The 15538-nt window shown below is 40.3% G+C and overlaps 1 protein-coding gene across 2 annotated transcripts in view; it reads left to right on the top strand.

Annotated features, from left to right (window-relative positions):
- The first annotated feature begins 482 nt into the window (after positions 1-482).
- LOC308397668 (MAM domain-containing glycosylphosphatidylinositol anchor protein 2) overlaps positions 483-15538 on the top strand; it is a 198237-nt gene continuing 183181 nt past the window's right edge. For both annotated transcript variants that reach the window (XM_080883706.1, XM_080883705.1), the window contains exon 1: positions 483-645. In XM_080883706.1, coding sequence (XP_080739832.1) covers positions 573-645 — 73 coding nt within the window. In that variant the 5' untranslated portion in view covers positions 483-572. The remainder of the gene's footprint in view (positions 646-15538) is intronic.

Here is a 15538-nt window from a genome sequence, read left to right as displayed (position 1 = left end):
TTATTATTATTATTATTATTATTATTAAGCAGAGGAGGTGCTTTCGTTTGACAGCTCGCAGTCACCGCAGCAGTAAGCAGCAGAAGCAGCAGCCGTGGAGAGAGCTATGTTCGTGGGTACCGAGCCGCAATCCGCTTGTAGTCGAAAGAACCTCCGTGTCCCCGCGGGTCTTTGCTAAAGTCTACGGAATCGGTGGAGCTCACCTACCTGCAGTGGAGGAGAGTTTTTTTTTTTTTTTGTTCCAAGGCCAGGCTTTCTGCAGCCCCACTCCCCGCGCCTGCCTGCTTCTCCACGTCCTCCGTGGTGGTTGTGTCTCCGCGAGCGCTCCGCATTTTTTGGGATTGCGTGACACTTCCCATTAAACCGACCGTTACCTGACTCTGTTCTCCTGCTGCGCCCATACATACCTTTACAGCGAACAGTTGGCGGAGGGAGGGGTGGGGGAGTCGGGGTCTAAATCAGTCTTACGTGTGGATCGGAGCGGTGCCCGTGTCTATGCACCTCAGCCACACCGCCCCGGAAAGGACTTCTCGCTTTTGAGAGCTGGATATGCAGAGATTAACGTGAAAAGGATGGATCTAACTATCTGTGTTTTGGGGCTGTTGGCGCTCATCGTGGACGGCATCCGTTGTCAAGGAGTGTATGGTGAGTTTTTGCAATTTACTCCAAATGCGATAATGACCTTGTAAAATGGAAGGGAAAAAGTGGTTTCTCATAAATCGCCTGTTGTAATCCCCTTTAAATTCACAAGGAGAAACGAATGAATGAAAGAAATGCAAAATCAGCTTGCCCCAGGTTGACAAAGCAGGTCTGAATGTCACGTTTGAATAAGGGGGGCTCCGAATGCCCCGAGGTTATACAGCAAATCGCGTGTGTAGCCAATCATACACAGCCCCTTTTCTCATCCAATCCATCACTCACGGTGGTCGGTGAGCAGGCTAAATTTAGGAGGGAGGGGGGCATCCAGTGGATTGTTACAATGAAGCATGCTAGATTTTGTCTCGAATCCTTCCGACTGCAGATGATTTGTTAGTTATAATTCAAATGGTGGACGTGGCAAGCACCTTACATTAGGCCAGATACATTTTTTTGAATGTCATCCATTAAGGCTATAATCTGTTGAGCAGCGACACTTGGCACGCACAGTCATGAATGGTTTTCATGTGTGGTGGATCAGTCTGCCCACCTCTTTCGTATGTCTGTCTGTCTGAATTTGTCTCCCTCTCCCAATAAACACGCTTAGCAAGGAGCACACATTTCCGTCTGTGGTTGTGCAACCAGTGGCACAGATCATATCTCAAGTGAATCGTCATCCACAGAGCACCGGCAGCAGCAGCAACAGCAGCACTCTGAGTGATTCATGTGCCCTAACATGGGACATGGACTTGAGTTGGACAGCCCTGACCTCTCTGTAGTAACAGTGGCTGTTAGGGGACATTGTCAGGTCAAGTTAAGATGTGGGATTGTACGTTTCAGAGGCTGTTGCCAAGCGCTTCAAAAGATCTTTGTTGCCATGGTGTGTGAGTGTGAGCGCAGAGATGATGTAGCAAGAAAAGGTTACTGTGAGCATGACAGGAACAGTCATGGTGTTGCATCTGACTAATGATGCGCCAGGATTTTATCTGTTCTCCTCCTCTGGAGAAAGGAGGTAAATGAGATAATAAATCACAGCATATGCCCCAGCAGCCGTGGCATGACTGTTCATTTGCTTATACAGTTATTCCAGTTACCTTATTTCTCCCACACCTGACACCTGTTGGAGCGTTATTTCACATTGAATCACATCTGAAAATGCGAAGGGTGCGCATACACACACACACACACACACACACACACACACACACACACACACACACACACACACACACACACACACACACACATCGATTTTATATCATCTTCAAACCTCAAAGCGGCACTCATTAAGCAGTCTCAGATTTGTACTTTAGGTGTTGTTGTTTGGAGTTAGCGAATTACTCGAGTTACGTATTAAGCCCGAGGGCAGAAGTTCTCATCAAACATTGATGCCTAAAGAAATCATTGCTTTTGCTCGATTCAATAACCACTAAAGCGGCCTTGCGAGATATATTCAGGTCAGGCAGGCATGACACTGACTATCAAAACTGATGTCTGATTAAAGCTGTGGATTCTTGGTGTGAGCAAACAGTCCATGGTGCAGCATGTGCAAGCTCATTAGAAGGAGTCGTAGCCCATAGTGTTTGATATGATGTTGAGAGAGTGGTAGGTGTTGGGCTTGTAGCAGCAGCAGAAGGGACCGGGTGGGTGGGGGGAAGGTTTAGCAGATGGAACTGTTTGGACGTTCTGTGTTTGCATGTATGTTGTGCAGGCTAAAATGTTCCCCTGAGCTCTGTCAGCCCCCCCGACTTTCCAAAATTTGTGTGCCTCAGTAAAGATTTGCATAAGTCTTGCTTTCTAATCCCACTAACACAGTAATGGGAGATGAGCTGCACAGGTAGAGATAGACAGGTATAGGTTCTCAATCTCAAACTGTTATTCTATTCTTTTGAAAAATGACAAGGTATCGGCAAAAACCTCTAAACTATGCTTAAAGCAAGCTGCGTGCATCTCTTGGGAAGCGCTGTCAGTAAAAAAAAAATCTATTGGTGAGGTTCAAAAGTCAACATTTATTATTGATAGTGGCAAAACATTTGCATGTCCCCGTCAATGTATGCACTGAAGGGTCTGACGCATGGAGGGTGTGGGAATTGTGCACCAGGTGAAAGGCAGTGAGTGGGTGACTGGGTAATGCGAGAAGGGTTGACACATGAAAGTAGCAGTTACCAGGATTTCACGAAAGCTTTCAGGCAGAGCAAAGCTTCACTGCGCTGCACTACATTTGTCACATCTTTGAAATTGGAGTAAAAAAAACAAACAAATTAGCAATAGATATTCTTAGTTTCACATGGTGAACTGCATTTCAATATTCACCCCACTAGATTTCATTATCTTCTTTTTGTTACACTCAAACCATCTCCTATCTTTCCTTCCCACAATTTCTAAATTGACCCCAGTGCTTACAAATGGGACAATTTGCAAAAATGAGACTTTCAGCGATTAGTTTTATCCCTGAGCATTGCTGTACGTCATCATCGGCCGAGTAAATGGTGGAATCATGGTGTAGTAATGAAGAAATCACATACTAGTGTGTTAAGTGGTGCTGCCAGAGTCATTAAAGAGGATTGATGAAGGCTAGTCATCCCTCCATGACTTCAGGCCACAGTGGGAAAAGGAGACACCGCTAAAGTACAACATCTGCTCCTCTCACTCCACTCCCTCCCTAATTCTTGCCTCTTTTTTCACACTTCTCCAGAAGATTGCTCTATTATGCCCATGTCTAATATTTGTTGCATTCCAGATATCCAGTAGGCCAATAACTGCTCCACCATCATAGCAAAATGGAGCTATCCCAATGCGTACAAACCTGGAAATATTCTCAAATGACATTAATGTGTAATGGCAACCAAGCTGTACTAAATAACAATATCAAAAGACTACAAGGGAACATGGCTCCTGTGATATCTCGGAAGTGTTGTTATGCGTGTTACTTTTCTGGAGATGTTCTTCCTCAGTATGTTCTCTTTGCATCAAAGTCAGTCGGCGACAGCTTCCATGGGATGTGCAGATGTTCCCGATCTCGTTTGTGTTTTGCTACTTAAGAGAAAAAAGTTCCTGCTGCTTCCCCTCCCATTCCACTTCTCCCTCACTCGCTTCGCCTTGCTCTCCCCATTTCTCACTTGCTCTCCCTCTCTCTCGTTTGCATTGAAGTCCAACCAATTGGTGGGGTTTCTTTTCATGAGCTCCGGTTCAGACGCTTTGGCTTCTAAGCTATGCAAATGCATTCTGCCAGTGAAACTAAAGCCGTCTTTGTTGGTTCTCAGAGGCCTCCTCCACAGAGTCCTTCATCATTCCCTTGGATCGGGACCCTCACATTTCCCACCGTAATGAGACCACGGATAACTCTATCGCTTCTCCTCCCTCTCACTTTCTGTCTCTGTTTCCTTGCCTGTCTATCTCTTTCCTGTCTCTCCCCCCACTCTCTGGAGGGAAACTGTACGGATGGACGTCTACAGTATATGTGCTTCAATCAGTGGTAAAATAGGATATGCAGCTCAGTATAGCCCAGAACAAGCAATCTGGTGCAGTGGAACTCTTTGCTGTGCACATTGGGGATTACTATGTACCCCTGGGTGGGGCTTCAGATAGCACCAACTTAATCAAACCGAATGTCAGTTCTCTTTGGACCCAGTCCTCTGAGATTGGCACTGAATATACAGTGCAGAGACAATGTTTGATCTTGAAGTCTGAAGCACTCCTGCCGTACTCAGTTCTCACTGGATAATCCTTGACAGTTTTACTTTAATACCCTAATACAGTGTGATTAAGGTGAAACATGTTTTCCATTGTGGTGAATTTTGGAAACCAGATTTCATAATCTCTCCAAATTCAAGTTAAAGCGGTGCTCCATCAAATACTATTCTTTTTTCACAGGTATTCTTATTATCAATTAGTATGCCTACTGGAGCAAGAGAGGGTGAGCAGATCTGATTTTTAGTATGGGTAAAAGTCCATCACCAAACCGTACATGGTAACAATGCACTGCCTTTTGTAAATACACCTGAATGCTGATGCCTTTGAAGAAAAAAATGTAAAAATGCAACACACTGTCCATGGACATTTTTTATGTCCTAGACTTTGGTTGGTCGGGATGTTGCTGGTTCAAGTTTTTGTTACTTAGCTAGCAGAGCATCAGGACTGAGACTCCTAAAGCAATTAATCAGTCCCAGCAAGCATTCATCTTGAGGATGTTTTAAAATGTTGAAAACAGCAGTACTGTTATAGATGTGTGGTGCAAGGAGTATAAGACTCGTAAAAAAGCAATTACTTGGGTGCCTCTGATGTCTGATTTTTTTTAACTTAGGATGACCTGCTCATATTGATTTTTGCCAATTTTGATTTTCTTTTTAAGAACTATAAATGACAACAAATGCAACAACAATCAACTTTTCTTCACTGCCTAAAGAAATTATTAAACTTTGCAATCTTCCCCAAACTGCTCTAAGATACTTGATCATCTTTCATTTAAACAGCTTAAAATAAAGTGGTGTGTGAAGTGCTCCAAACCCACCTTTACCTTACAAATCTAACCAAAAGCAGGTGCAACAGATTCACACAAAAAACAAATATGAAGTAACTCCATCATTTTCCAGCATGTTTATAAATTCACCAGATAATAGAACATACTCTTTTCTCTTTTTCACTCACCTCCATAATTTTCCTCAAAACTGCTTTGATGCATTGATTGCTCATTCTGAGGCTTCTGGATAACTTTAGCTTTAGCCACTTTGCATTTGTTTGCTTATTTAAAATGGTTAAGTACACCCTGGTAAGGGTGATTTAAGTGATTAGCTGTGTTGTCACCGACAGTTTGCTTTGTCGAACTTTGTATCTTTATTTACAGCAAGGAGCTTCCATTCTAATGACATGTTAGATGCTATGCCCATGTCGCGTATCCATGAAACAACCAGCTTGTAATTGAACATATGGGAGGCTGAGCAGATAGACATCAGGCCTCCCAGGTCACAAATCTGGGAGGAAAAACACAGAAAATCGACCCATGCCGCTTCCTGTTCTATGTGTGGATATGATTAAAGTTTTGGGGGGCTTTTGTGGCTCAGAGCAGTGCTAATGTTTAGCTAGCAACATGTGATTATGACTTCTCAGGCAATTAATGAGTCCCAGCAAGTGTTTATCTTCAGGGTGTTTTAAAATGCTGAAAGCATTAGTACTCCTTTAGCTGTGCAATGCAAGGAGTACAGGAATAGTGACAAACTTATATTCTTTAAATTTATGAAAGATAAGAAATTAAATTCAGGCATTGGCTTTTATAGGGGGTTATTGTAGAAACACTTAATGAACGGTGTAAAAGAAACCGAACAATTAACACTGTAAAACTATACTGTGTTTTAGATTACAATAGGTACACTATAATAGCAGTTTAATGCAGAGTACTTTACTGTAACCAAATTTATTTAGTCCTTGCTGCCTAGTGACCTGTCCTTCAAACTTCCTTCTTCCTTTAACATTGACTTGTTTTGCTTCCAATTCAAAGCTGGAGTAAGTTCTATGACATCAACGTGATGATCAATTTTCTCAGACTTTCTGAGGCTTCAGAGCTGCAGGAGATATTCTTTTGTATTGAACTGTTTTTTGTTGTAGACATACCACTCATGTAAATCTCTGGATAGGCCCTTAAATTGTTTTTCGGTGACATGGCGCTTAGCTGTGAAGCCAAGAGGTCATGTTTGTTGCCTGTGGTTGTGATCCTGTGGGATGTGTGTCTGTGTGCGCTCTCTGTGCCTCTTTTGGAAATTTTGAAAGATACTTTGCGTAGCTTGGCAGAAGGCAGAATTGGACACAGAGTTGTAAGCTTTAGGGTTGTACAGTAGTGGGGATTTTAACAGTATTGTCAACTACAACAATGTCCTCTGCACAGGAAATAAGCAATTGAATACTTCTCCATAGTTGAAAGCCAAGATAGAGTTATGCACAGCCAGTAGGAATTGAATATGCTTTCAGTATGGATGTTCATGGAGTGTAATATTTTTCTTCAAGATTTGTGATCCAAACTATAAAAAATATATATAATGCAGCTTTGGCTATTTTGCACACATCATGAACAGCTGTAATACTCTCCTCCTCCTGCTTTGAGGATTTGGATAAGTTCAGGAACACAATTTACCTCTGGATCATTCAAGGCCAAATCCCTACCACAGACCAAAAGAAGCTTATTGTAACCTGGCTGGCTGCTTGAACTGTTAAGCCCACATCCCCAAACCCTGAGCTACTTTTCCTCCCCTACACAGTACCGAGGACAGGAACCTGCTGCTAATGATGTTGTCCTCATTCATTCATTAAGATACTTTCTGGTGCATGTCTGGACCAACCTTTACTTTGTAGTTTATTTAATTATTCTGTGCTTTTAATGAAGTCTTGCATGCCCTCTAATCTGCAGAGAAGCCCCCTCCCCTGCACTGAACCAAAACAGATATTTTCCTTTTGTCTCCTGACATTTTCATGAAGTGGTCATTTTTCACCTTGAATCATTAAAAACAAGATTGAAATCTTAAATGTCAAACTTTGGTCCTGCTAATATTAAAGTGTTCAATAGCAAAGCTTTTATCTGTAGTGATTTCATTTCATGTAATAGTGTTAATATCCGCATGTCGACAGGCACATGGTTAAACTCAGATAAATTAAACCTACAATATCTTGGCTTTAGAAGCCAGACTGGTCAATAACTATGGTGCATTTGCAACATGACGTATGACAGATGTTAATTCCAGAACAAGACTCTCTTTGGCAGTGCAGAATGCTCCCTTTTCTTTTCACCCCCAGTCTCTTATGCCGTTTACATGAGATAACTGGAACATCTGTGAAGGGACTGTCATTTAGACAGATGCAGGTAATTAATATTTAAATACTATTAACTACTGCAGTATTGACCAAAAGCAGTAGTGAGCCTAGAAAAGTAATCTGCCAACCCTGACGTGATTGCTTATAGTTAGATAAGGAAGTGCAATATTTATTGTTCTTATGGTTCTCCACATTTCTATGGTCTAAACACATCTAGTGATGCTAGTGGATAATACAGTAGACTAATATGTTTCCTGACAGTAATAGAATTTTATTTTGTACAATTTTAAGTATCAGGGCATGCTGACCATGTAATGCAATGTGACATCCCATGTTCCAGTCAGACAAGGACTCTTCATGTGATCCATCATCTTTCACGATGTCATTTCCTTTCTGTGCTATACTCAATACCTATAAAGTAAACATTGCCAACAGCTACATATGAATGACACTGATCTGTAAATGTCATTTATGGCTCCAGTTTAAGCATAAAAGATGGAGATTTACATGCACTGCTAGCGTATTCTGACACTGGCCTCATGCAAATCTGCTTTGAAAAATGATTCCTATTTTCTGCTCGCACTCTGGAATTGGATAAAAAAAAAAAAGAGGAGTTTTCTTTAGAGAAGGTGAGGGAGTGCTGCTGTTTTGCATTATCTCAAATCCCCTGCATACTGTTAGTCCACCCACGAAGGATGTTCCATAATGTGTTACCTGAGGATAGAAAAACTGCGTCGGACTGACATCTCCATCACCCATTCATTTTGTTTTGTTGCTATTTTTATTATTAGTGCATGGACTTCAATGAACTCCACCCATAAAAAAACAATTCTAGTAAGACAGAGTGAATGAACACGGTTGTCAGTTTATAGAGCATTACATTTCCAGAGTAAGCAGTCATAGTGGTAGGTCTTTACTGGAGTAAAAAATGCAACACTTCACTCGAACATTTACAGTAAGAAGGAATAAACATACAACAGAGTAAATATTACCACTTCCAAATGTGAGAGGTTACAACAACAAATTTACTATGGATGCAATCAGCCAGCTGTTTCCATTTCTATTATGAGAATGATATCTTAACTCTGGATGCTTACTGATACCATGTATTGGTCTGATACCAGTGTTATTGTAACGACTATACTTGTAAAGTAGATCATACTTTGGTGATTTAGGTAACATATGGTTCAACTTAAACATATTTATAGAATATAAATTAACACGAATGAAATAAAAGTATGTAAAAACTATTTATTTATTTGGTTCATAAAGACACTCATTAGGCTGCTGCACACTGCTGTTACTTGGAGTTGGGCTAGTTTTCCCTTTTTCGTGCACAGCTCTAGTTCCAACTAGTGTCCTTATAAGTTCTCTCAGAATGAACGTAAAGAGTAAATTTAATAAATAAATAAATAAAGCCAAAACATGCAAGACAAGTGGTCCCCGTAAAGGTGGGAACAAACTTGTTTCAACACTTGGGGCAAAAACACATAGTTGAGTACAAACAGGCTAAGAAGACTCAGGCAGAGGAGATGCTAGCAGCTTTTGATGCGCAACCCTTGTACAGCTGCTGTTATTGTGTATATATTTATTTATATTTAGATTTCTTCATACATTCTTATATAGTTCTATATTGTGTATTGTGTATTTTGTTGTACAGTTATTTTATTTTCAACTTTAATTTATATATTTTATCTTATTCTTCCCAGTTAAATTTACCCTTCATTCTAATTTGTGTTGTACAGTTATTCCATTTTTAACCTTAATTTATATTTTATTCCTTCCTAGTTAAATTTACCCTTTTTAATTTTTCATATTTATTTCCTATCTTATTCATAGCCTTTCCTTTTTTGTTTTCTTTAGGTCACGAGCAGTTGTCCAAGCATTTCACTACATATCGTACTGTGTATGACTGTGTACGTGACAAATAAAATTTGAATTTGAATTTGAATTTGAACCCAAAAGGAAACAAATGACTCAATTGAGCACTGCTGCAGCACTCGCTAGTTTGATTTGAAATTAGTGATGCATGGTGGAAACGAGGGACTTTAAGTAGCTACTTAGGCTACTTTTATTCTTACATTTGACCCATGTTGCATCACTGGACATAAAGCTGTGTTGCTGCTATATCACAGTAACGCTGCTGCTAGCACCTTGTTTCAGTAGGTCCACACTTTGAATTCTGTCTGTTATTAATGACAATATCAGCAAAGAATAGGAAATGCTCCTCATTTACTTAGATATATAAATGCTACTCTCTTTAAGCTGAAAGTGTTGATAAAGCTGTTTAGTATTTTTCCCTACAGTATATTGTTATAGATATCATGGCAGATTTTCTTTAAATATTGTTGAGGATATATCACCCACCCCTACCGAACATACAAATAAAAGCTTTTGGCCTTGCTTCGAATACCTCAGAATTACTGACCTTTTGCTGTTAGCTTTTCCTGTGCTACATTAGCCCCTGCCATTAGCTGCTGCTGTGAGATAGTGAAGTAAACACAGAACATCTCAGAACTAAACTGAATGGATCGGCCCATAGATTGACTCCACGTCACCAATATCACGGTGAGGATTGTTTCGGTTTTCTGCAAAATGGATCAAAAGCTCTGACTCACAGCTAAGTGAATCATTCATTAACATCTCACACTGTATTTGCTTTGTTGTATCTGAAATTAAACTCATTAGCTGAATTTAGTTAATCACATTCCGCACTAAATTTCATTTTTTCTAACATATACTCATGACACAGTTTGTCTGTTATATGCTTTGCAGCTTGTTCAGCTCATGAGTGCTGTATGCTGTATAGGGATAGATAAACAAGACCAGATGCATAGTGAGGAGCTGTAACTGTATATGGTGCATGTTGATAAGAACAGATGAAAATACCCCTTTACCCAGGTTTAGAATTTGTGCATAAATGGAATAAACAGATGTATTTATGCTTCCAGAGAATGAGACAAAGTGACTGTTATTGCCAAAGACTGTGTCAAAATTCATTTTGTACATCGATAATTCATGGGTTTTCAATATCACATGAGCTATAACAACTGCTAACCTTATACTGCTATTATATTTGTTAAGCCTGCAAATACAGTATATACAGTATATTTTTAAGATGTATTCAGCGACTTGGCTTTCAAGCTCTTTTCACTCTGAATGTGTTTTTATATCTTGAGTTATCATTTCCACAATTGGCATCACTTCAAATTACAGAGAATTATACATGTTACCCAGCTTCAAAGTGACGCGAATGATGAAAGCACCTCATTGAATATGAATTACTCCTGTCTCAAGTTATGCATCTTGCTCGATTGAATTGTCTTTGTTAAGACAAACTGGCAGGACCTACATTTACACACATGAAGTACAAATCACTCAGCAATCCCAATAGGTGGCTTACAAGAGCAACAGAGATCCTTTTAGCAGCACTGTGCAGGAAATAAAAAACAAAACAAAAAAAGAAAGCCAGGGAAGGATTGGTACGTTGTGGCACCCACAAGAGGCTAATGCCAACCTTCAACTATGTCACTTCAGCCCACACAGGCATCCTTCCTAAGTGCTGCTCCTGTGAAGTGATGTCTGTTGTCATGGTGACAGTATGTGAGCCTGGCATTGCACGTCCTCTGACTTCACCGCTGCCTTCCTCGCTCGCTTCTTCCTTCCCTCTCTCCCTCGCAGCCTACCCACATTCTCTCCTTCCCCTCACATGCCAGCAAATCAATCGCTGAAACAAATGTGAAGTGATTGCAGAAGCGCAAGCTTCTCGCAGCATCCTTACAATTGCGCAAGAGAGCAGATAAAATTGCTGTGTGGCGTGGAGTGGGTCGGGGGAGTGGGGGTGGTGTTGGGAGGGGATGATGAGGCGAGGGTGGTGGTGGTAGAAGGTTGGGTTGGTGGGGGTGTTGAGACAGAGTCTCTTCAAAATTCAGCACTGTTTCATTGCTGAGGCAACTCTAGGATGGAGCTTAGTTATCTTTTTAGAAAATACTGCTTAAGCTTCTCTGACAAGAAGGAACAGTAGCAAAGTACCTTTGTTGACAATGATGACTTCAGTAGTTTCACTTCAGAATAAATGCCAAACATGCCATGCAACGCAGAATGGGGGACCTTCCTATAGAGACAACTTTGCATAAATCTCCTAACAACTCTTCTCCCCACCTAATAGTGAAAATGCATTTTTCCCCTCTTCTCTTAAATGTAGGCAGTAACCTATTGGCAAAAGGAGACCGAGCCTGTGGAGTTGTACTGTGGCTCTGCACAGGCACTGTGAAATTTTAACACAGATGACCGTGCAGTTTGTGTGAGTGTGGAAGGATGTGTACTCGTTTTCTGTGTGCGTGCGTGCTTTTTCATCTATCTAGGGCAACACTTTGCTGAGATATTAATTTAGCAGTGTGATTTATGACCATGTTCACACATCATTCTGTCGAAGCAGGACTCATCATGGATGGCGAACATGCCTGAAAGTGCCTGTGAACGTGTGATTTAGTCATTATGTATGCTTTTGTACTTGCTTTTATACTTACTGCACCTCCCACCATTTTTAAAAGGATATCCAACTGAGTGCTAAGCCCTTTTTTGTTATTTAGCTTTCTGTGTATCCCTCAATAGTATCTAAAAACCTTATTCTTCTAACAGAAATTCACGATGTAATAACTAATCTCTTTAGCGCCATGCTCTCTTCATCTCTCCACCAGACACAGTATATCCCAGAGGCTGTTATACCCATGGGGATAACCTCAAGCCCTGCACTGTCAGTTAATGGCTTCCTATGCCAAAGCAAGCAAAGTCATCTCTAGTACGCAAAGCACTTCTTCATTGAGATTTTGTTCAGTGGAAAAAGGTGGAGGAAGGAAGGTATAATGCAGATCTCGCAGAGTTTTTGCCCAGTCCTGCACGTCTGCTGTCTTCCTTCGTGTTTATCCTGAACACTTCTGCAAAGGCTTTGCTCAATTTAAGTATAGTAGCCACGCATCAGCTGTTCAGAACAAGAAATGCCCAGAATCTGAGAAAAACTAGTTGACTCGTGCTGTCAGCAGCGCCCACTTAGAAATCCAAGATTTGTGCTGCAGTAATTAGCGGTGGCTCTTGAACGAGTCTATATGTGTCTGCTCAGCATCACATGTGTTTCTTTTTGGAGAGCTTGCAGTTTCTTTGGCCAGTTCAGATTTTTGACATCAGGTCAGAACCTACAGATTTAAAATTTGTCTTGTTCTGTACCCCAAGAAACCCTACCTGCTACTAAGAATTCTTCTGTGTAATTATCAATAAATGTTCATGATTAAACTTTTTTACTAACTAACTTCCAATTTGTTCATATCTACACTTGTTAGAAAGCCTGCTGTAACTCTCGCTCAAACAAATATCAAAATAAAGTGCTCCCAATTGTCGCTTTTCTATATAAATAAAACTAATAACTGCAGTATATTCCACTTCATCTAACATGAACAACATGTCTGCATCTCTCTGTAATTAGCCTAGACCACCAAAGCATTAGTCTGCTCTTCTGTGCCACTATGTTCAGCTTTTATGGGCACTTGAAACAATACTGAATGAGCTGAACAGGCTGTGTTAGAGCTGAGGCAAATAAATGTTGAATAGAATTTACTTTAGATGAAATTATTGCGTTGCAGAAAAGGAGGAACCAAGAGTGACTATATGAAGGTTGGTAAAGCCTTAGAAAAATAAGGAAGAGTGCATCAGATGATGCACATGCGATTTAGTGGCTATTGCACTTACATTTAGAGAAATGATGTCAAATGTTGTTTCAAGAAATAAACATCACAGTTTTGCATTTATTGCATTTCTGTATAGCATATTGCTACCAATTATCAAAGTTGCTGTCTGCACTGCTGCAGCCTGTAGTTACAGTCATATGATAAATAAGATTTTCACAGGACTCTGTTCTTTTCGGGGGTTCTGTAGGAGTTTTGCTGCTCTCCTTGGGTTTGTTGCCCTGTTGTATTGCCCATTCTGGGCTATACTTTAGCTGTTGGACAGATGGCCTAAAATTTGACTCTAAAATAATTTGGTATACAGAGGAGTTGTTGGTCAACTCAGTGACTATAATGTGCCCAGGTTCTGTGGCTGCAAAGCAGACCTAAATGACAGCTCCTGCATCACTGTGGGTGTTAAGAGTTTGTGCTAATATGCTGTTTGGTTTTAGCCAAACGTAGTGCTGTCCATTTTGTCCAAAGAACTTAGTTCCATAAGATCTGTGATTTGTTCAGATTCAGCTTTGTAAACCTAAGCCGTGCTGCCATGTTCTTTTAGAGAGAATAGGCTTTCTCTTGTCAGGCCTTCCAAACAACCCATACTTGTTCAGTCTTTTTCTAATTGTGCTGTCACGAACTTTAACATTTAACATGCTAACTGAGGCCTGTAGAGTCTAAGATATAGCTCTTTGACTTTTTGGAGCATTGCAGATTATGTCTTGAGGTGACAGTATATTTGCCACTGCTGGAAAGATTGTGGGTTTGTGTTAGCGCATACCTGAATGCTCCAGACTAGCAAACTGGCAAGACGTCAGCTTTTATAGAGGACCTCACACTCACTGATGATCAGGTAATCAAGTACATTTGCTTAACAACACCTGACTGCTTAATTTTGCTCTGGACTGCATAGAAACCTTTTTTCACACGACTGTATATTTCTGATGAGGTGATCATACTGGGCACAGGGTAACAGACTCTGATGTACATGCATATTTGACACTGATCTCTTAAAATGTTAGCAGTTATGGCGAATTCCTGTTTCACAGAGATCAACATACAGAATGTCATGCATATATGAAACAGTGAGAATCAGTTGAATTCAGAGCCAAACAGAGTTTTCCCAGTCTTAAGAAATACCAACCTCACTTGCCCAAATATCTGAATAGAGAGAGACAGTTGGTAGTCCTTTTTACTTGTCTTTCATGTCAGTTAGATGTGTTTAATCTTAAGCTGACTGAAGCCTAAAGGAAGCCTCCTCAAATGCCATGTTCACAGCTTAAGCTGACCTCCTGGCCTTATTTTCATCATTTCTGCTTCTCCCAGATTCCCTCCATTGCTATTTCCCTTGTTTACAATAATATTACTCCCTTTTTATTCAGCGTACTTCCTAAGAATAAGAAACGGTCTTGTTCGAGCTTTCTAGCGCCTCTTCAGCCATGTGATTACCATGCGACGGTTGCTAAAATATATGTTGGAGCACAGTTTATATCTGTCTGTCTTTTGGTTGTAATCAAAGGTCTCTCCGCAAAGCAGAAAAGCTTCCCTCAACAGCGTTTTTTTTTTTCTTTCTGATGCTAACAGCCAGACTCACCGTGGATTTTATCCTCCAAGCTCAATTGGGGGTTAGCTTGATTGTGTGAAATTGCAGATCAATAGTCGATTTGATTGTTTAGGGACTGCTGTGTCAGTCCCAAGTTCTTCAAGAAGAACATCAGTATTTTAGTGATTTATTCTAAAAAATAGTAAACATAGATTCCCAGCTGATTTTGACCACAGACATTCGATATCCATATTACCTGCAGGATTGAAATAAATGTTAATGCGTGCCTCTTTTTGTTATGTTGTAGGTGTATTAATCAAACGCATCTAGTGTATTTCCCTGTGGTGACACAGGTGACTTAACACTACACAGATATCAGAGATTTATCAGCTTCACTAAAGGAGAAGTGGTGCTCTAAGCCATTTTATCATGTTATTAAACGAAATGACTAATCTTGTATAATTAAAAATATACTACAAAATCAATTTTATTGGATGGTCTGGTGGAATATGATTTCCCTCTTGCCTTCGGGACCCTGTTTTAAAGTAAAAGGAAATATTAAAATCATTAACTAGTGTAGGTAGATGTAATAAAACATATACTGAATTCTTTCATTCCAGGATGTTGTGATTTAAATGAGTTGAGTTTTGCTGGTTTCTGTGCTCGGTGTGCTGATGTGGAACCATGTAGTTATTAAGTTTGTTGTTAAGTTTGTAGTTAAGTTTGTTGATGTGGATATTAAACAGCTAGAAATCCCTGCTTCTGCCACAAGAACCGAAGACTTCAAAACAGCTTATAAATACGCCAATAAACCTCAACATATTAGTGGATGTGCGGCTCCTCTTGG

Source organism: Rhamphochromis sp. 'chilingali', assembly GCF_963969265.1.
Source record: "Rhamphochromis sp. 'chilingali' genome assembly, chromosome: 5".
NCBI lineage: Eukaryota > Metazoa > Chordata > Actinopteri > Cichliformes > Cichlidae > Rhamphochromis > Rhamphochromis sp. 'chilingali'.
This window is presented reverse-complemented; position numbering and strand designations above follow the sequence as displayed.